This window comes from Oncorhynchus mykiss, chromosome 16, assembly GCF_013265735.2.
Source record: "Oncorhynchus mykiss isolate Arlee chromosome 16, USDA_OmykA_1.1, whole genome shotgun sequence".
NCBI lineage: Eukaryota > Metazoa > Chordata > Actinopteri > Salmoniformes > Salmonidae > Oncorhynchus > Oncorhynchus mykiss.
In genome coordinates, this window is record NC_048580.1 from 15,346,165 (window position 1) to 15,367,414 (window position 21,250).

At 42.5% G+C, this 21,250-nt stretch overlaps 2 protein-coding genes across 2 annotated transcripts in view; both read right to left on the reverse strand.

Moving 5' to 3' along the window:
* Positions 1-4,680, reverse strand: part of LOC110491434 (anthrax toxin receptor 1) — a 28,719-nt gene extending 24,039 nt beyond the window's left edge. The window contains exon 1 of the mRNA XM_021564884.2: positions 3,834-4,680. Coding sequence (XP_021420559.1) covers positions 3,834-3,997 — 164 coding nt within the window. The 5' untranslated portion in view covers positions 3,998-4,680. The remainder of the gene's footprint in view (positions 1-3,833) is intronic.
* Positions 4,681-12,143: 7,463 nt separating this feature from the next.
* On the reverse strand, positions 12,144-20,366 carry LOC110491435 (retinol-binding protein 3-like). Its single transcript, XM_021564885.2, has 5 exons — positions 17,655-20,366; positions 14,292-14,606; positions 13,923-14,113; positions 13,294-13,436; positions 12,144-13,174 (listed from the first exon to the last, which is right to left on the reverse strand). Exons 1-5 carry the CDS (start codon positions 20,310-20,312, stop codon positions 12,846-12,848), a joined length of 3,636 nt encoding a protein of 1,211 aa, XP_021420560.2. The 5' UTR covers positions 20,313-20,366; the 3' UTR covers positions 12,144-12,845.
* Positions 20,367-21,250: the final 884 nt, after the last annotated feature.

Genomic DNA, 21,250 nt, shown 5'->3' on the forward strand with positions numbered 1-21,250 from the left:
CCAAATTAGATCAGATATATTACATAAGGTCAGAGAACTGGCAATGTGGTGCCAGGACAACAACCTATCCCTCAACGTGAGCAAGACAAAGGAGCTGATCATGGGCTACAGGAAATGGCGGGCCGAACAGGCTAGAGGTCGACCGATTAATCGGAATGGCCGATTAATTAGGGCCGATTTCAAGTTTTCATAACAATCAGAAATCTCTATTTTTGGACACCGATTTGGCCGATTTTACCTTTATTTATCCTTTATTTAACTAGGCAGGAACACATTCTTATTTTCAATGACGGCCTAGGAACGGTGGGTTAACTGCCTTGTTCAGGGGCAGAATGACAGATTTTTACCTTGTCAGCTCGGGGATTCAATCTCGCAACCTTACAGTTAACTAGTCCAACGCTCTAACCACCTGATTACATTGCACTCCACGAGTAGCCTGTCTGTTACGCGAATGCAGTAAGAAGCCAAGGTAAGTTGCTAGCTAGCATTAAACTTATCGTATAAAAAACAATCAATCAATCATAATCACTAGTTAACTACACATGATTGATGATATTACTAGTTTATCTAGAGTGTCCTGCGTTTCATATGATCGATGTGGTGCGTATTCGCGAAAAAGGACTGTCTTGCTCCAATGTGAACCTAACCATAAACATCAATGCCTTTCTTAAAATCAATACACAAGTATATATTTTTTAACCTGCATATTTACTTAATATTGCCTGCTAACCTGGCTCGTTGCGAACTCTGTGAAGACTATTTCTTCCTAACAAAGACAGCCAACTTCGCCAAACGGGGGATGACTTAACAAAAGCGCATTTGCGAAAAAAGCACAATCTGTACCTAACCATAAAAATCAATGCCTTTCTTAAAATCAATACACAGAAGTATATATTTTTAAACCTGCATATTTTGCTAAAAGATATCCAGGTTAGCAGGCAATATTAACCAGGTGAAATTGTGTCAGTTCTCTTGCGTTCATTGCACGCAGTCAGTGTATATGCAACAGTTTGGGCCGCCTAATTTGCCAGAATTTTACGTAATTGTCACGTTCTGACCTTAGTTCCTTTGTTGTGTCTTTGTTTTAGTTTGGTCAGGGCGTGAGTTGGGGTGGGTAGTCTATGTTATTTTTTCTATGTTGTGTTTATGTGTTTGGCCTGGTATGGTTCTCAATCAGAGGCAGGTGTTGTTCGTTGTCTCTGATTGAGAATCATACTTAGGTAGCCTTTTCCCACCTGTGTTTTGTGGGTGATTATTTTCTGTCTAGTTTTTTCTGCACCTTTCAGGACTGTTTCGGTTTTCGTTTATTTCACGTTGTTATTTTGTATTTTCAGTGTTCAGTCAATAAACATCATGAACACATAACACGCTGCGCATTGGTCCGACATTTCTTACTCCTCGTCAGAGGAGGACGAAGAATTCCGGTACAGTAATTATGACATAACATTGAAGGTTGTGCAATGTAACAGGAAAATTTAGACTTATGGATGCCACCCGTTAGATAAAATATGGAACGGTTCCGTATTTCACTGAAAGAATAAACGTCTTGTTTTCGAGATGATAGTTTCCGGATTCGACCATATTAATGACCTAATAATTAAGTCTATGATTTGATAGAGCAGTCTGACTGAGCGATGGTAGACACCAGCAGGCTCGTAAGCATTCATTCAAACAGCACTTTTGTGCGTTTTGCCAACAGCTCGTCGCTGTGCTTCAAGAATTTAGCTGTTTATGACTTCAAGCCTATCAACTCCCGAGATTAGGCTGGTGTAACCGATGTGAAATGGCTAGCTAGTTAGCGGGGTGCGCGCTAATAGCGTTTCAAACGTCACTCGCTCTGAGACTTGGAGTGGTTGTTCCCCTTGCTGCGGCTTTTGTGGAGCGATGGGTAAAGCTGCTTCGAGGGTGGCTGTTGTCAATGTGTTCCTGGTTCGAGCCCAGGTATGGGCGAGGAGAGAGACGGAAGCTATACTGTTACACTGGCAATACTATAGTGCCTATAAAAACATCCAATAGTTAAAGGTATATGAAATACAAATCGTATAGAGAGGAATTGTCCTATAATTCCTATAATAACTACAACCTAAAACGTCTTACCTGTGAATATTGAAGACTCCTGTTAAAAGGAACCACCAGCTTTCATATGTTCTCATGTTCTGAGCAAGGAACTTAAACGCTAGCTTTTTTACATGGCACATATTGCACTTTTACTTTCTTCTCCAACACTTTGTTTTTGGATTATTTAAATCAAATTGAACATGTTTAATTTTATTTGAGGCTAAATTGATTTTATTGATGTATTATATTAAGTTAAAATAAGTGTTCGTTCAGTATTGTTGTAATTTTCATTATTACAAATACATTTTTTTTAAATCGGCCGATTAATCGTTATCTGCTTTTTTGGTCCTCCAATAATCGGTATCGGCGTTGAAAAATCATAATCGGTCGACCTCTAGAACAGGCCGCCATTAACATCGACTGGGCTCTAGTGGAGCGGGTCGAGAGTTTCAAGTTACTTGGTGTCCACATCACCAAAAACCTATCATGGTCCAAACACACCAAGACAGTCGTGAAGAGGGCACGACAAAACCTTTTCCTCCTCAGGAGACTGAAAAGATTTGGCATGGGTCCCCAGATCCTCAAAAAGTTCTACAGCTGCACCATCGAGAGTTGATTCACTGCCTGGTATGGCAACTGCTCGGCATCTGACCGTAGTGCCTACGGCCCAGTACATCACTGGGGCCAAGCTTCCTGCCATCCAGGACCTATATAATAGGCTGTGTCAGAGGAAAGCCCATAAAAGTGTCAGAGACTCCAGTCACCCAAGTCATAGACTGTTTCTCTTCTACCGCACAGCAAGCGGTACTGGAGTGCCAAGTCTAGGACCAAAAGGCTCATTAACAGATTCTACCCCCAAGCCATAAGACTGCTGAACAATCATTCAAATGGCCAATGGACTATTTACATTGACCCCCTCCCCCCCCCCCCCCCCCCCCCCCCCCCCAATTATTTAGTACACTGCTGCTACTCACTGTTTATTATCTATGCATAACCACCTCTACCTACATGTACAAATTACTTAAACTAACCTGTACCAGTACCGGTACCCCCTGTATATACGGTACCCACTGTATATAGCCTCGTTATTTTATTGTGTTACTTTTTATTTTATTTTATCACTTTAGTTTATCTGGTAAATATTTTATTAACTCTTCTTGAACTGCACTGTTGGTTAAGGGCTTGTAAGTAAGCATTTCACGGTAAGGTCTACACTTGTATTCGGCGCATGTGATTTGATTTGACATTCTGACTCCAAATTGACACAATGCATTATATACAATTAATTTCTATTGGGCACAAAATATTCTGAAACACAACCAAAACAAACAGCAAATGCATCCAACAAATGTGTAGAGTCAGAAGCTTGATGTAGTCATTGCGTGCTATGGAACCAAATACTTAACTTTTTACTACTTTAATACACATATAACTGAATTTGTCCCAATACTATTGGTTACCTAAAATGGAGGGACTATGTACAAAAAGTGCTGCAATTTCACCCGATATGGATGAAAATACCCTTAATTGAAAGCTGATAGACTGCACTTTAACCCCATAGTCATTGTATCATTTAAAATCCAAAGTGATGAAGTAGAGAGCCAAAACAACAAAAAACGTGTCACTGTCCTAAACATTTTGGAGCTCACTGTACACTATCTGTTTAGTAATGACTTAATACGGTGTAACGAGCGAGGCTTGGCATCTCAACAAAACGGCTCCCTGGGTTTATTATGCAGTATAATAATAAATATGCCATTTAGACAGTTACTTACTTGTCAAGCACAAAATACAAGTCAAAAGCCCCCTGACATGTACTTTCCTCCCCTTCTTCTTCTTCTACTTCTTGCTCTGGTTCAGCATTTACAGATGCTAAAGTAAACATTAAAAATCCAAGGAAAAGTAGGGCAAGAGACACTTTTCTCCAAAACCTCGCCATCTTTCCCCCGCAAAAAACTCAAAATACTCCAAAACCTCAATGGAACTAAGTCAATGCTGTCTCACATCCACAAAGTCTTGAAATTACTTATCTAGGCAGAGATGCATAATCGACAAAAAAAGACGGTCAAGGCTGCGCCATAGAAAACCGATGCTCTCAGTTTCCAAACAATACAGACCGTGTGCCTCTGACAAATATTGGATGGGCGGTGAAGGCGAATATACCATACCAAAACTTGCTGCACTTTATTATCCTTTGAAAACGTAGAAAATAATTTGTTCAGAGATTTTACTCTCCGATATCATCCTGTCATATTCGCATGATAAAACAATCGTGGAGTATTTGAGTAACAAATCTAAAATGTTTCAACGTGTTAGAATATATGTGGATAATTCACAAAAAGACAAGTTTCTTGTGAAAAGTGTCAAAATAATTTTGGTAAAAAAAGCTAAATGGAGACGTGCAATGTTAAGACTGGGAGCTCGGGAACAAACATGGCAGAAATGAACCAGGTTTCATATTTCTGCCTAGAGAAAAAAAACGAAAAAAGGTCGAGATTTCATCTTGCACCTCCCTCTCAAGAAGCTAACTTTGGAGAAACATATGCATGCCTATAAAACAACGAAGAAATGATGAGCTGCAGCATCCACTCACATCTTAACACCAAAATCCCATCTGTCCAGAATGTTATTGTAGGCTAATAGAGTACCACAGTATGAGTCATTATACCCAGAAAACCTAGCAGTCAAACAAGGAAATTGTTCAATTTTTTTTTACACCATCCATTTTCCCATAGAGGATTTTAGAAACACTTAAAATAAGGGCTGAGTTTCTTGTAGGCTTACCCTGGCAAGACATTTTGATTTAAATCTCTATAGGACAACGTGACTTTTATCAATATATTTGCCTGTATTTATCCCCCCACCCATTAAATGCTAATTAGCTGCTAATGTGGCTATCATAAAGAACTCCAAATGCCATGATGATCTGGACGAAACTGCCAAATCGAGGCAAAGGTAAGAATCTCTGGATTAATTATCTAATGTTGGGTACATTTAATAATTAATAAATTGGCCACATTTTTTTCAATTGATAATTCTGTGAACTGTTGTGTGCACGTTTTCAATTGACAATCCCTATTAGCAAAGGTCTCAGCTAGAGATGACGTGCAGGGGCTTGCAGGGATTTGTAGTCTTGCATGATGTCTACTTTGATGCTAATTAGCATTTTAGAATCTGGGAGTAAATACAGCTAAATGTGTTGATTAAAGTCAACTTGTCCGAGAGAGATTTACATGATTATCGAAATGTAACGCCAGGATATTCATACACAAAACACAGTTTTAGGTGTTTTGAAAATTCTCTATGGGAAAAATGAATGGTGGAAAAATTATTAGGAACCACCATGGGCTCCAGAGTGGCACAGCGGTCTGAGGCACTGCATCTCAGTGCAAGAGGCGTCACTACAGTCTCTGGTTCGATTCCAGACTGTATCACACCTGCCTGTGATTGGGAGTCCCATATGGTGGCGCACAATTTGCCCAGCGTTGGCTGGGGTAGGCCGTCATTGTAAATAAGAATTTGTTCTTAACTGATTTACCTAGTTAAATAAAAAAAATCCCTGTTTGACTGCTAGGTGTTATGGTATTATGACACATCTGCTGTTGGGCTCTATTGAGTATGGTATGAGTCATAAGGATAAAATAATAGCCAATCAACATTGAGCTGAACTGAGTGAGCTCAACCGTGAATGGTCCTGGAGCACCAAAAAAAATGTAATGGGAAGCTAGTTTGGATTTGGCTTCACTCCAATCACATCACAACGAAACAACTAGAATTGTTGCATCTCGTTGTGTTATGTCCCCCGGTGGCTAGCTAGCTAAAATTGTCCATTTCCTAAATTAGCCATGGATGAAGATTGACTCGTTGTTTTACTTAATTCTCTGTACTGGCCAATGATTATAACAGCGATTCTGATCCAACCATAAATTCATACATTGTGCCCCTGGCCTGAGATGATGGACGTTCAATATGTAGCAATATTAGATTTTGCTAATATTGCACATGAAAGGAATTTAAGCTGGCGAGCAAACATTTTAGCCAAGTAGCCTAGGACAACAAAAATGTAAGTGTGTACTGTATGACGGCATCACAGAATGTTTAATCAACATGAAAGAGAGGAGGATGGCATTGGTGTTTCTCTTCAAGTAGGATGAGTCAACATCTACTTGCATGAACGCACACAAGTGGAAAGAAATCACAGAAATCACCTGACAGAGGTTGCTCTCCAGTTTTGTGATGAAACAAATATGTGGTTGAATTTATTCTGCCACTGTGTCTTCTTATTGTCTCGGCCTTAGGCTTATATATCATGTTTGCAAGGTATATAAACTAACAGGTTATAGAGCAAACAATGCAATTATCACAATACACACTGCAGGTTGTAATATGGCTTTTCTCTCTGGCTTGACTTCCCCAGTGATTTTACCCACTCACCGTTACTGTGCATATTACTAGCCTTTTCACAGCCCATCCCAGCATAAGACTAGTCTGATTAATCAGACTGTAATACACAATGAATTTGTATAGACAGCCTGAAACTAATGGCTGAACAATCCTATAACTGTTCTTTACAAGAATGTTTAATAAAATTACATTTAAAGGTGCACTATGCAGGAAGCGCGTCGTCATTTCCTGTTTGCAAAAATGTGAATAGTTCGCCTAATTTCAGTTTATGTGTCAAAACAAGCAAGTATAGTGTGGAGATGCTAAAACGGGGAAGCATATAAATACTGCTGTTGGTCATGTCGCCCAACAAGTTACATATTACAGCTTTAAACTCTACCAGTTGTCTGTGCGGTTTGTTGTTCAGCTGCTCAAAATGTTAAAAAAAACGGAAAGTATTGTTTACCCAACTTTTTAGAGAACCGGCAGGCATAGGCTATGGTTCGGTTCGGCACCATGGTAAAGTTAGTTTTATATTGTATATACGGGTTTCTCTCATCAATAGCTATTGAAAATAAGAAAATTATATAAAATAAAATAAAATTGTATTTGTCACATACACTTGGTTAGCAGATGTTAATGCGAGTGTAGCTAAATGCTTGTGCTCATAGTTCCGACCATGCAGTAATATCTAACAAGTAATCTACCCTAACAATTTCACAACTACTACCTTATACACACAAGTGTAAAGGAATGAATAAGAATATGTACAATATATGAATGAGCGATGGCCGAACGGCAGAGGCAAGATGCAGTAGATGGTATAGAGTACCGTATATACATATGAGATGAGTAATGTAGGGCATGTAAACATTATATAAGTGGCATTGTTTAAAGTAGCTAGTGATACATTTATTGCATACATTTTTCCATTATTAAAGTGGCTAGAGATGAGTCAGTAAGTTGGCAGCAGCCACTCAATGTTAGTGATGGCTGTTTATTACCAGTCTGATGGCCTTGAGATAGAAGCTGTTTTTCAGTCTCTCGGTCCCCGCTTTGATCCACCTGTACTGACCTCGCCTTCTGGATGATAGCGGCGTGAACAGGCAGTGGCACAGGTGGTTGTTGTTCTTGATGATCTTTTTGACCTTCCTGTGACATCGGGTGGTGTAGGTGTTCTGGAGGGCAGTTCTGGTGATGCGTTGTGCAGACCTCACTAACCTCTGGAGAGCCTTACGGTTGTGGGCGGAGCAGTTGCCGTACGATGCGGTGATACAGCCCGACAGGATGCTCTTGATTGTGCATCTGTAAACGATTGTGAGTGTTTTTGGTGACAAGCCGAATTGAGGTCTCCTGAGGTTGAAGAGGCGCTGCTGCGCCTTCTTCACCACGCTGTCTGTGTGGGTGGACCATTTCAGTTTGTCCGTGATGTGTACACCGAGGAACTTAAAACTTTCCACCTTCTCCTCTACTGTCCCGTCAATGTGGATAGGGGGCTGCTCCCTCTGCTGTTTCCTGAAGTCCACAATCATCTCCTTTGTTTTGTTGACATTGAGTGTGAGGTTATTTTCCTGACATCACACTCCGAGGGCCCTCACCTCCTCCACCCTGTAGGCCGTCTCGTCGTTGTTGGTAATCAAGCCTACCACTGTAGTGTCATCTACAAACTTGATGATTGAGTTGGAGGCATGCATGGCCACTCAGTCATGGGTGGACAGGGAGTACAGGAGATGGCTGAGAACGCACCCTTGTGGGGCCCCAGTGTTGAGGATCAGCAGGGTGGAGATGTTGTTACCTACCCTCACCACCTGGGGGCGGCCCGTCAGGAAGTCCAAGACCCTGTCAGGAGGTCCAGGACAGGGCGGGGTCGAGACCCAGGGTCTCGAGCTTAATGACGAGTTTGGAGGGTACTATGGTGTTAAATGCTGAGCTGTAGTCGAAGAACAGCATTCTTACATAGGTATTCCTCTTGTCCAGATAGGTTAGGACAGTGTACAGTGTGATTGCGATTGCGTCGTCTGTGGACCTATTGGGCCGGTAAGCAAATTGGAGTGGGTCTAAGGTGTCAGGTAGGGTGGAGGTGATATGGTCCTTGACTAGTCTCTCAAAGCACTTCATGATGACGGAAGTGAGTGCTACGGGGCGATAGTCATTTAGCTCAGTTATTTCGCTTTTTTGGGAACAGGAACAATGGTGGCCCTCTTGAAACATGTGGGAACAGCAGACTGGGATAAGGATTGATGGAATATGTCCGTAAACACACCAGCCAGCTGGTCTGCGCATGCTCTGAGGACGCGGCTGGGGATGCCGTCTGGGCCAGCAGCCTTGTGAGGGTTAACACATTTAAATGTTTTACTCACGTTGGCTGCAGTGAAGGAGAGCCCACAGGTTTTGGTAGCGGGCCGTGTCAGTGGCACTGTGTTGTCCTCAAAGCTAGCAAAGAAGTTGTTTAGATTATCTGGAAGCAAGACATCGTGGTCTGTGACGGGGCTGGTTTTCATTTTATAGTCCGTGATTGACTGTAGACCCTGCCACATACCTCTCGTGTCTGAGCCGTTGAATTGCGACTCTACTTTGTCTCTATACTGATGCTTAGATTGTTTGATTGCCTTGCGAAGGGAATAGGTACACAGTTTGTAGTCGGTCATGTTTCCGGTCACCTTGCCCTCATTAAAAGCTGTGGTTCGCGCTTTCAGTTGTGCGCGAATGCTGCCATCAATCCACGGTTTCTGGTTGGGGAATGCTTTAATAGACGCTGTGGGTACAACATCACCGATGCACTTGCTAATAAACTCGCTCATCGAATCAGCATATTCATCAATGTTACTGTCCGACGCCATGCGGAACATATCCCAGTCCACGTGATCGAAGCAATCTTGAAGCATGGAATCGGATTGGTCGGACAGCTTTGAACAGATCTGAGCACGGGTGATTCCTGTTTTAGTTTCTGTCTATAGGCTGGGAGCAACAAAATGGAGTCGTGGTCAGATTTTACGAAAGGAGGGCGGGGGAGGGCTTTATATGCGTTGCGGAAGTTATAATAACAATGATCCAGGGTTTTGCCAGCCCGGGTCGCGCATTCAATATTCTGATCAAATTTAGGGAGCCTTTGTTTTCAGATTAGCCTTGTTAAAATCCCCAGCTACAATAAATGCAGCCTCAGGATATGTGGTTTCCAGTTTACATAGAGTCAAATGAAGTTCTTTCAGGGCCGTCGAGGTGTCTGCTTGGAGCGGGATATACTCGACTGTAATTATAATCGAAGAGAATTCTCTTAGTAGATAATGCGGTCTGCATTTGATTGTAAGGAATTCTAGGTCAGGTGAACAAAAGGACTTGAGTTCCTGTATGTTGTTATGATCACACCACGTCTCGTCAATCATAAGGCATACACCCCTGGTTCTTCTTACCAGAGAGATGTTTGTTTCTGTATTGGGCTGTTACGTTTTCCCACCTTGTTGGGCTTACACACGGATGACATGTAAGGCCTATTGTCTAATCAAGAAATCCCAAAATATCCCTTTAAGAGATAAACATGGTAATGCTTTCACTGATTGCACATAAAGGAAGATAGTTCCTAAATGATAGTGTGCTTGCTTTGTTATTGTCACGTCCTGACCTTAGTTCCTTTTTTTATGTCTCTATTTTGGTTTGGTCAGGGCGCGAGTTGGGGTGGGCATTCTATGTTTTTCATTTTTTTCAGTTTTGTTCTGTGTGTTGTATTTCTATGTGTTTGGCCTTGTATGGTTCCCAATCAGAGGCAGCTGTCAATCGTTGTCTCTGATTGAGAACCATACTTAGGTAGCCTGTTCCCACCTGTGTTGGTGGGTAGTTGTTTTCTGTTTTTGTATTCTGTACCAGACAGAACTGTTTCGGTTTCGTTCATTCTCTTTTGTTGTTTTTCCATTCAGTGTTCAATTCATAATAAAAGATGAACACTTACCACGCTGCACCTTGGTCCTCACCTTCTTCAACCCACGACAGCCGTTACAGTTATCCAACTGATTTTGTTTCCTTTCTGTCATCCTGTGAACCCCGTTCATTGCTGCTTGCAGCTATATGTATTGTTTCTGTATACTTTTCTAGACAAACAAAGTTAATAGATTTATTCAAAATAAAATCTCACCTCTTGTAGGTTACCACTGACTTGTAACCTACCTTAACCCTTGTTTACTGGGCTGGCCCTTCCAGTTAATTAGCACTGTGGAATGATGTGACTATGTAATTGTCATGTAATTAGCCTACACATTTATAATGACATGCAATTACTGGGACTGTAATGAACACATGTTGATTGGCACATTCTCATCCTCTCTCAGAGGCTGAATGTTGAAGAGCCAAGTAGGCAGAAGCTGTAGTGATGTCCACAGTATTTAATCCATAGCCAGCAAGCTGCTGCAGGTACCACATGAGTCAGCTGTAAAGCAAATTTACGCCTCCAGAGACAAGTGAAGTAAGAATTATCAAATGAATGTGATGACTACAGGAAAACCGGACGTCTGTCTTAACATGTATTTCTCCATTGATAATTTTTCCCATTACTCTATCTACTTTTTCACACAATGAAAACATATAGTACAATACAGTACAGTGCATACAGTACATGAAATACAGAACACACACACACACACACACATACTGTACACACACACACACACACACACACACACACACACACACACACATACACAGCTAAACTTTAGCTACTGTATGTGGTCTGTGATTAGCTTAATTCATTAGCTTCATTCATCTCTTCATTCAAAGACTCAATCATGGACACTCTTGCTGACAGTTGTGGCTGCTTTGCATGATGAATTGTTGTCTCTACCTTCTTGCCCTTTGTGCCTTTGTCTGTGCCCTATAATGTTTGTACCATGTTTCGTGCTGCTACCATGTTGTGTTGCTACCATGTTGTTGTCATGTTGTGTTGCTACCATGCTGTGTTGTCATGTGTTGCTGCCTGGCTGTTTAGTTGTCTTAGGTCTCTCTTTAGGTAGTGTGTTGTCTCTCTTGTCCCTCGGCTCTGCACGTGTTTATGTACGGTGGTATTCCCTGCATAACGTATCCTGTTAAATCCTTGTGTTTTGAAAATGTGCTCGCCAAAAGCTGGTCGGTTCTCACTCTCTCACTGATCAGTATCTGTGTGTGTTACAGCTGCACTGCCATCTCCTGGGTGGAATGGATTTGCATCCCAGTGGTTGAATAGAATGGTGTAGATTGAAAAGAGACAAAGGGAGTACATTTAATTATATTGGCTGATTTAATATATCCTCTAACAGAGTACTAATAAACCGTGTTTGTGTATTACAGACCAAATTGAAACTGCAGAAAGCAACTAGAATGGGTAAGTGTGACTTGAATTGACAGACTGATAATTGTTCTCAGGTTTTAAATTCTCACCTGAATGAGTAGTTTTTGTAAAATGATTTAGCTTCTTAGAGCTGAAACACAGTTTATCTCAGGCATAATCTCACTAATTTGTTGGTTTGGATTATTACAAGAGGCTGTAACGGAAAGTTGTGTAACAATGGCTGGGATTGATTCCATTTTGTTGGTGTGTTTAATTGCCATCGGGAGAAAATCTGGTAGGAATTGTAGTAATTATAATGTGTTTGGTGTTATATGATATAAAAAGCTGCTTGGTTTTCTTGATCAACTCCTAACCTCTGTTATAAAACAATACACATATGTATTATTGTGTTTCCATTGCCTTTATTGTGTCCCACCATTGGAATTGATACAACCCAAACGTCTTCACATGGCAAGTCACTATGTATGGACACAACACTACTTCCCATACACAGCAAAAAGACCCTGCATCAAATTTAAGAATGCTCCCCCAACAGACAGGACAATTTGTTTGTAAAGGTCCTAACAATGTTACTTGAAATTATATAAGAATATCATAGGAAAAGCAAATATGTCATTACAAATATTTCAGCGTTTGATCCAACGCTGCTTTTTAAACTAGTTTCAGCTTTCCTGCTCTCGCACAATTTACAATTCACATTATTTTTGACAGCCAAAGATCGAAGCTGCTTTGACAAATCATTGCCACAAAGGCTAGTGGATCAGTAACTCAAACACAAACATAGTTTCTGAACCACTTCTTTAAGAGTCACATTTCAGTATAACATTGAAAATCACTCACACTTTCTTAAATCATTCTGCAATCACAGTAGTTTTCAGAAGTAAAAACTATAAGTAAAAACAGACCACAAACTGGTTCAGAACCTCTCACATTTTCTTGCAAAACGAGAACAGGCTACAGAAAGAAGGCTTAGGTGCAGAGGCTGGTTGCCTAAATTTGGTCAATTACATATAACGGTACCCTACACACTTCTCTCCTCTGAGAACATAAGATCCTAAACGCCTTTGGCTGCCAACATCCACAGTTGGAGACTTCACTTCTTTGCACCGGCGAAGTGCTTGTTGAGGATGCCCTTGGCGGTGTCCAGGGCTGCGTCGGCGGGCACGGGGATGTGAGGGGTGACCCCGGCACCCTCCCAGGCGGGGCCCTGGGCTGTGTCTGAATGGGTGGTGGGGATGCTCAGGAACACATCACTGTCGCCCACGCGGAAGGTCTCAGGGGGGTGTGAGGCACCGTTGGTGGTCTCGCCCACGATCATGGCCCGACCATGCTTCTTCATGATGTAGACAAACTCCTCGGCGGCGCCGGCCGTGGCTCTGCTGGTCAAGATGATCAGGCTCTTCTTAGAGCCATACCTCGCACCTGAGAGAGAAGATGAGAGTCATTTTCATCTGCTGACAGCGCACAGTTGTGTTCTGCTTAATCCAAATCGATAAACTCATTATACAGTGCACATTATGAAACTTTTGAGTTTTTTTAACCTGTGAGCTCATTTAGAGTCCACAGCTCCTTAGTGGTGCCAGACGGTCTGTCGTACAGTTTGTCCAGCAAGACCTGCTTGTCTGCATCAAAGAAGTACGAGCAGAAGCCCGCAATGGCAGTAGTGGCCCCGCCAACGTTGTTTCTGCAAAATCAATTATACAAACTCATTCAATATAAAAGATGAACATGTTGTAAATAAAAACTTTCCCTATGGTGCAACTGTCCCCATTTAACCCAACGAAATGGTAAGCCACTCTGTAACTCTGTTCATCTTGGTGAACATAAATATGTTCCTCTAGTTGCTATGCTCGTAATTTGAGCTTTGATTTTCACTATAAAGAGAAGTCCTACAGATGTAGCATCTTCATTTGAGCCAGTTTGCCACAGCAGGAAAATAATCATGCAGCAACAGTAAATGTGAATTATTATGGGGATTATAATTAATGAACATTTTTGTAAGGGTTGATACATTTTTCATAAGGGAAAATCAAGTCTGAAATTTCAAAGTGGAAATTACAAACTTCAGAAGCCTTTTTATACCTAATACACACAACTAGTTTTACATTTCCTGCATTGCAGGAAAGTTCTTCTGCAACGGTGTGATCAAATTATGATCCTACATCTGTACCTGAGATCAACAATCAGAGCGTCAGTGTTAACAACTTTGTTCCACACATGCTCCACGATGATCTGGGCAATGGCCTGAACCTCCTCGAAGTTACCAAACATGTCAAAGCGCAGGTAGCCAATGTTGTTCTCAAAAAGATCCGTGTGGAAGGAGACCTTGATCAGCTCAATGAACATCTCTGGAGATGGGTTCTGAAATCAACATAAATGTCTCAAAATTGTCCCCCTAATTAATACTGAAATTCAATATATATTTTTTTCAGGCAAATATTCATTAAAAAGTTGCTCTCTGGATTCACATAAAAGTATTCTCTATAGATAAATGTATCACATAGGCTAGAAATACAATACAACATCAAATGTGTCTTACCATTGGTGGCAGGGGTGGGGTGTTGTGTGTGGTCTTCAGGCACTTGTCTCCAGACAGTGTCATGAGGTCAGCGGAGAGTTTAGTCTCCAGATCCACCTTTGAAGAGATCAAGTTGTAGTCACCGCTCGCTGCTGCCAGCTTCTCTGCAACGTCCGCTCCGACATTCTCAAAGGCGTAGTTGTCGGCCACCAGAGTGCCAGTTGCCTCGAGAATGGCAGGGATCTCGGCACGGAGGTTAATGATCTTAATGGCAACAGCCAGGGCATCTTCAGCATCGACCTCAACATCGGGCATCACGCCGGTGACCTCCCAAGACTTCCCTGTGATGGGGTTGATGGACTTAGCCGAGGGCACTGTGACATAGAAGTCTGTGTCCCCAATCTTGATCTTGTCAATTTTCACGGACCCGCCAGCAGTTTTCTCCCCAACGATTGTGGCCCTCTTGAGGTTCTTCAGACAGTAGGCGACATCCTCTGCAATTCCCTTGGTGTTTGCACTAGTCAGGATGATGAGGGATTTCTTGGTTCCGTACCTCTCGCCCAGCAGTGTGGGCATGGACCACATCTCGGTGGTGGTGTCGGAGGGACGGTCGTACACGCTGTCGATGTGAATCAGAGGCTCGGCGTCGGTGAAATAAGACACAATGTATGGGATGCCAGACAGATCCCCGCTGCCTGTGTAGCGGAGGTCAAAGATCAGAGCGGACGTGGGCAGAATCTTTTTCCAGACCAGCTCTAGGAGGAGGGTGCCGATCTTGTCGGCCAACTCCTCCCCGATGATGTGGTCGATCCTCAGGTAGCCGATGTTGCCCTCTAAGACCTCCAGCTTAATGGAGCTCTGGAGCACGCCGATAAGCTGGTCCGGTGGCAGGGGTGGCAGGGCAGGGGCCACCGCAGGGACATAGTTGGGCTCATTGGAGATGACCAGTCGGGGGTCGTTGATGGTACTCTGGACCCCACCGGTCAGGACAGAGGCGAGAGTGTCGGGGTCAGGGATGCTGAGGATCTCTGTATTGCTGCTCGCAGCGTCGATGGCCTCCTGCATGCCAGCCAGCTTCTCCGGAGAGCAGTAGTTGTCCAGGAGAATTTTAGCCATGTCTACAATCAGGTCGGGTGCAAAAGCGCTGTGGATGGCAACATTGCCGAAGACCACCACCGATGCCAACAAGAGGAGAGACTTTGCCATCTTGTCGGGTTGCTAGATTGCAGTAAACCACAGTAGTAGCTGCTCTGCGGTGGAACGTACGTCTGCAAAGAGGTCCTTGGTCAAATGAGACTCTTTCTCCTGAAAGTTTCTGTTAACACACACAAGGCTTTTCCTCACAATAAACCTTTAATCGTATTATCCTGAGTACTTGGGTAAGACAATAACAAGCTAACAATGTAGGTGCAACATGTTGCCCAAGATGTAGATGTTAAAAATATGTTTGCTGCTGTGCATGTGAGGTAAGATTTGACTAGACACAAATATCTGCTGTGATTATACTTGGTGGAAATATTCACATTACTGTATACATATGTGAATATTTTTCATTTGAAGAAAACATCTCACTGATTGAACATCAATGTTAACTAGATATAACTAGATATAAATAAATAAATAAATATATATATATATATTGTACCTTATAATTAGGCCTTCTGTTGGTCAGTAAGTTGATCTTAAGTGTAATATTACCTGTCCTCATACCATATTTAGGAGTCTAATCTCACACTCAGCATTATCCTTAGAACATAGAATTTATACTTAGGACATATAACTTATACTTAGAATATAGAATTTATACTTAGAACATAGAATTTATACTTAGGACATATAACTTATACTTAGAATATAGAATTTATACTTAGAACATAGAATTTATACTTAGGACATTTAACTTATACTTAGAATATATAATTTATACTTAGAATATAGAATTTATACTTAGAACATAGAATTTATACTTAGGACATATAACTTATACTTAGAATATATAATTTATACTTAGAACATAGAATTTATACTTAGAATTTATACTTAAAACTTAGAACATAATATAGTCAAGTCGTCCAACCCCCCTTTCTTAATTTCCCATTGGCTGACTAAATATTATGGTCTGTAAATATGGCATTGAGCTCTGAACAGTTCATCTCAGGTAATCAAAAACTCACAAGTTTATTTAACAGTTTAGTGTTGATTAAAAATCAAATGAAACTTACCAGGAACCAACAACATTTGCTCTACAGTTCTATTCAACCTCTATACTTCTATACCAGCGTAAAAGAGAACGTTTGTGTTTTCTCTTCTAAGCTACAGTATATGGCCTCCGTTTGGTCATGACACTATTCATCATTTCATGTGGACAGACTACGTAAACATAAATGGTACCGCAGATCTGTCATGATAAAAAGGGATGCTCTTCGTTCCGGTTCCGATCCTTGTTCTATAGTCTTTTCTCCTAACATGTATGAGCCCAGAACTTAATCAAGCATTTGACCAATTACGTGAAACTAGGTTAACCGATATTACACTATTCATAATGAGTTCATGTGGTTATCGTTGATGCTAATACACAGTAGGAGAACTGAGTACAGTAGTTCACTGCAGGTTTGTATAGGAAATGCTCCCTCTACTGACTGGCTAAAGACTCCTCTACATTGCATGACTTAACAAATGAATACAAGGACAAATAACAAATGCATTTAGAAGCAGATTAATATAGTAGTATAAAGTATTTGCGATAATCAAATGAAGTCCGTGATAGTACAATGAAATGAAATATCAACCCTGTTTCCTCGCCCATATTTAGGCCAACACAAATGTAGCCCAAAGAGTTACATCAAAGAGATTAAAAATACTTGTAGATATTCATAACATATAAACAAGAGGATTTACTTCTAAATCTAATCCAATTTCTCAAACAAAATGACGCACAGAGGGGTTGGTCAAATTCATCGAAGGCAACTCATTTCATCCCCGTGCTGCGGCAGTTATTGATCTGTATATTTTCAGGTGCAAAAATAACGCTTTCATAAGGTGCCTAAATAATAATGTGCAATCTACTATTTTAAGATTTCGAATAAGAGAACCAAAATAGCTTTCCTTGGGGTGGATATATTATACCACAGATACATTATGTCAGGTTACAGAAAAATGACGATAATAAATGACATTTCTGTTAGAAATTACACAGGAAAAATAACATAATTCCAAATACAGGACAAACAAAGTAAGCATTTAAAGGAAAGAGAAATTAAAACATGACCACTATTTCCCTTTATCTTGCTTTAAAAGCTTGGCTGCAATGATTCTCTGTGCAACACTCAGAGCATCATTTGCCTGGGCAGCAACGTGTGGCTCGACCCCAGAGACACTCCACACCTTCCCAGTAACAGCACTCAGGACCACCTGGTTAGGTATGGAAGCATACAGGATACTATTCCCGATCTGGTAGGTGCCGCTGGACAGGGACCCTCCGATGGTCGGCTCCCCAATCACCTTCACTCTGTTCAGGTCCTTCATGGCCCGCGTGAACACTTCGGCAGCTGACCCTGTCATTTGACTAGTGAGGATGTAGATATCCTTGGTGGAGCCGTACCTCTGACCCTGGATCTGAGGCAGGGTCATGACCTCGGTCATGGTGGTTGTAGAGCGGTCAAAGACGGTGTAAAGATGCCTCAGGGGCTCAGCATCGAAGAAGTAGGTACAGAGGAGCGGTATGGCTGTGGAGTAACCACCTGTGTTGTATCTCATGTCAATGATCATTGTGTCCGTGTTCACCAGCTTGCTCCACACCAGTTTGATCAACTGAGGGCCGATGGCTCTCATCACTTCTATGTCTGCCATCATATCGAACCTCAGATAGCCCACGTTCCCAGGCATCACCTCGATCTTGAACAGCGTGTCAATGATGTAACCCACCTCCTGAGCTGTTGGAATTTTTGGCATGTCATGCAGAGACTCGGGTTCGATGTCGCAGTAGAATATGTGCAGCCGGTGGTCGCCTGACGTCTCCTGGAGGTCAGCTGTTAGCTGGGATGCCAGAGACTCATAGTCGACCACTGATCGATATGAGCCCTCGGCCCATTTGGTGAGCAGCACTCTACTGACCTTGGTAGCGACCTCAGGGATGGCATAGTGTACTTCCAAGAGCTCCCCTGTTCCCTCCACCAGTGACAGAACCTCCTTGTGAAACTCTATTATCTCATGGGCGTGGTTCACGGCCTCCTCAGCAAGCACTATGGCATCGGGGACCACGCCTCCACCTAGCCAGCACTCCCCGTTGTTGTCTATGAAGTTTATGAAGGGGACGGTGATGACAATGTCTGTGTCTTCCACCTGGAATGACTTGGAGTGCATCAGGGTCCCAGATGTGATTTCCCCGATGAGGGTGCCACGGTGCAGCGACTGCATCAGATAAGCAAATTCCTCCCCTGCACTGGCGGTATAGTGACTAGTCAGGATGTACACTCCACGTTTAGACCCGTAGGGTGGGCCTAGGAGGCCGGAAAGCGTGTTAAACTCAGTGGTGGTGTTCTGGATCCTGTCGTATATGGTGAAGAAGTGGAACTGTTGTGACGGGTCTTGAAGGAAGGAGAGCAGGATGCCCATGGAAGCTGAGGACCCGCCTGTGTTGTATCGCAGGTCGATGATGAGGTTCTCTGTGTCTTTGAGGGCCTCCCAGATTTTTTGGGCAATCTGCTCTCCTAATTTGGCCATCACTGACACGTCTCCAAACTTGTCGAAGCGGAGATAACCAGTGTTTCCAGTTAGGATGCGTACTTTGAAGACTGTGTCCACCAAGTTCCTGAGAAATGCTGGATCACCTGGTATGTTCTCAGGTTCAAAGTCTTCCTCAATGATAACCGGGTGATCTTGGGTCAGTTTGATCATCAGACGAGGGTCCTCTGACACAGACTGCAGTTCATTGTTGAGTTTATTCGCCAGGTCCTCCTCTGAAATGACAGAGAAGAAATCAGTGGATTCCAGATGTTGAAGGAAAGCCGGTACTCTGTCTGTGAATGAGTAGTACTGCCTGATGATGTCAGAGACGCTCTGGATGGCCCTTGGAATGGCACTCCTGACCGCCAGTAGATTTTGGGCGTTAGCAACAGCCTCCTTGGCATTGATATTTACAGAGGGAGATACTCCACTCACTTCCCAGCTTTGGCCTGTTATTGGGTTCACTGACCTGGCCACTGGAATTGTGATGTAGAAACCAGAATCTCCTATTCTTATCTTCTCCACTTTCACTGACCCCCCGGCTGACCTCTCTCCAACAATGTTCGCCCTCTTCAAATGCTTCAGAGTGTAGGCGACTGCCTCAGCCGCACCCATAGTACGCTTACTGGTTAATACGATGAGGTCTTTTCGCTTTCCGTACCGCTCTCCCATGATAGATGACATAGTCCACAGCTCCTTAGTGGTGTTGGAGGGTCGATCGAACACAGTGTCAATGTGAATGAGAGGTTCTGGGTCGGAGAAGTAGGAGATGATGAACGGGACTCCGGACAGCTCCCCAGCTGTGCTGTAGCGCAGGTCAAAGATTAACGAGGAGGTGTTGGCAACCTTGTTCCAGACGTTGTCCCGGAGCAGCGGGCCAAGCTTGGCGGCCGTCTCCTCCCCTATGATCTGGTCGATCCTCAGGTAACCCACGTTATTCTCCAGGACCTCCAGCTTCACAGAGTTCCTGACCAGACGGATGAGCTGCTCAGTGGGGAGAGAAGGGAGGGCGGGCGGCATCACTGGGACAAAGTTTGGCTCGAAGGACACAGTTAGTCGAGGGTCATTGAGTGCACCCTGCACGCCAACTGTCAGCACAGATGCCAAGGTCTTGCGGTCAGATATTTTGAGGATTTCTCCACTGTTGATGGCTTGCTGAATGGCCTCCTGCATGCCGACCAGATTCTCAGGGAAGCAGTAGTTGTCGAGTAGAATTTTTGCCATGTCCAGCACCAGAGCCGGCTGGAAGGAAGAGCTGCCAAAGAGAACATGGCAAAGAAGCACCAGCAGTGCTGGTGAGAACCGACCTCCTGCCATTACTGCGGAGAATGTTATATTTTATCTGTGTTGTCCTGCTTTTTTTCTCCATTCATTCAGAGGGGCGGTCTTTTGTTAAGAGAGAATGTTTTAACCACCAGGTTTCGGACAGCAACAATGACGTAAGAGGCTTTTGTTCCCAATAAACCTTTAATCGTATTATCTGAGGTGCATCCGCCAGACAGTAACAGATGAAAATGTTTAACTGGAGATGTTACATCAAAGGTATTATAATGTACATATTTGGCCACAGGATTATTGGAGTTTCCCTTTCTTCCACTTGCTTTATTTCATTTGTTTTATTACTGTGAATGTTTCTGTGTGGATGTACAGTATTTCGTTTTAGGCATCAAATACGAAACCTTTGCATTCCATATTATTTTTGGGGAATTTCTATGATTTGCACTATCATGTCATACTCATTTTCTTGAAAAAAAAGGGATGAGATATGACAAGAGATTAGGTCAGATTAAAGAAGTGAAAGACAACCGGATTAGTGTGAAAGCCCCATGTGAAAGTCACAATCACTTATGAAAGCATTGTGGTTTGGCCAGATGGAGAATAGGGCCATGCTTTGTGAGGCCATGTCTGGGGCGCGGAGTGGATGACACGATTACACAGTTTGTGTTCACGTGTGTATTCCTGATACGCTGCCTTAAACACAGAATGCAGGATGGAAACTGAAGATTCAACAGCAATGATTATAAAAATGAACATGAATTACCATTTGTTTGAAAATACTTATATATTCACTATTTACAATGCATGTTTGCATCCAGATTTTCACTCACTGCACTCACTGTTAATTTGTCAAGGCTGAATAGAATTTAGGGTTGAGTGAGTTCAAAACTGAAATTTATCACTTGGAATTTGTACAACACAGAATTACGCAACTACATATTGTCTAATGCTGCAGCACGGTGTGTACCGTTAATCTT

Excerpts from the sequence above, each read along its gene's own strand:
- LOC110491435 (XM_021564885.2), bottom strand. The coding sequence starts at position 20,312 with ATGGCAGGAGGTCGGTTCTCACCAGCACTGCTGGTGCTTCTTTGCCAT. Across the intron at positions 14,114-14,291 it reads CCCCACCCCTGCCACCAATG|AACCCATCTCCAGAGATGTT; the intron begins GTAAGACACATT and ends TGTTGATTTCAG. Across the intron at positions 13,175-13,293 it reads GACTCTAAATGAGCTCACAG|GTGCGAGGTATGGCTCTAAG; the intron begins GTTAAAAAAACT and ends CTTCTCTCTCAG.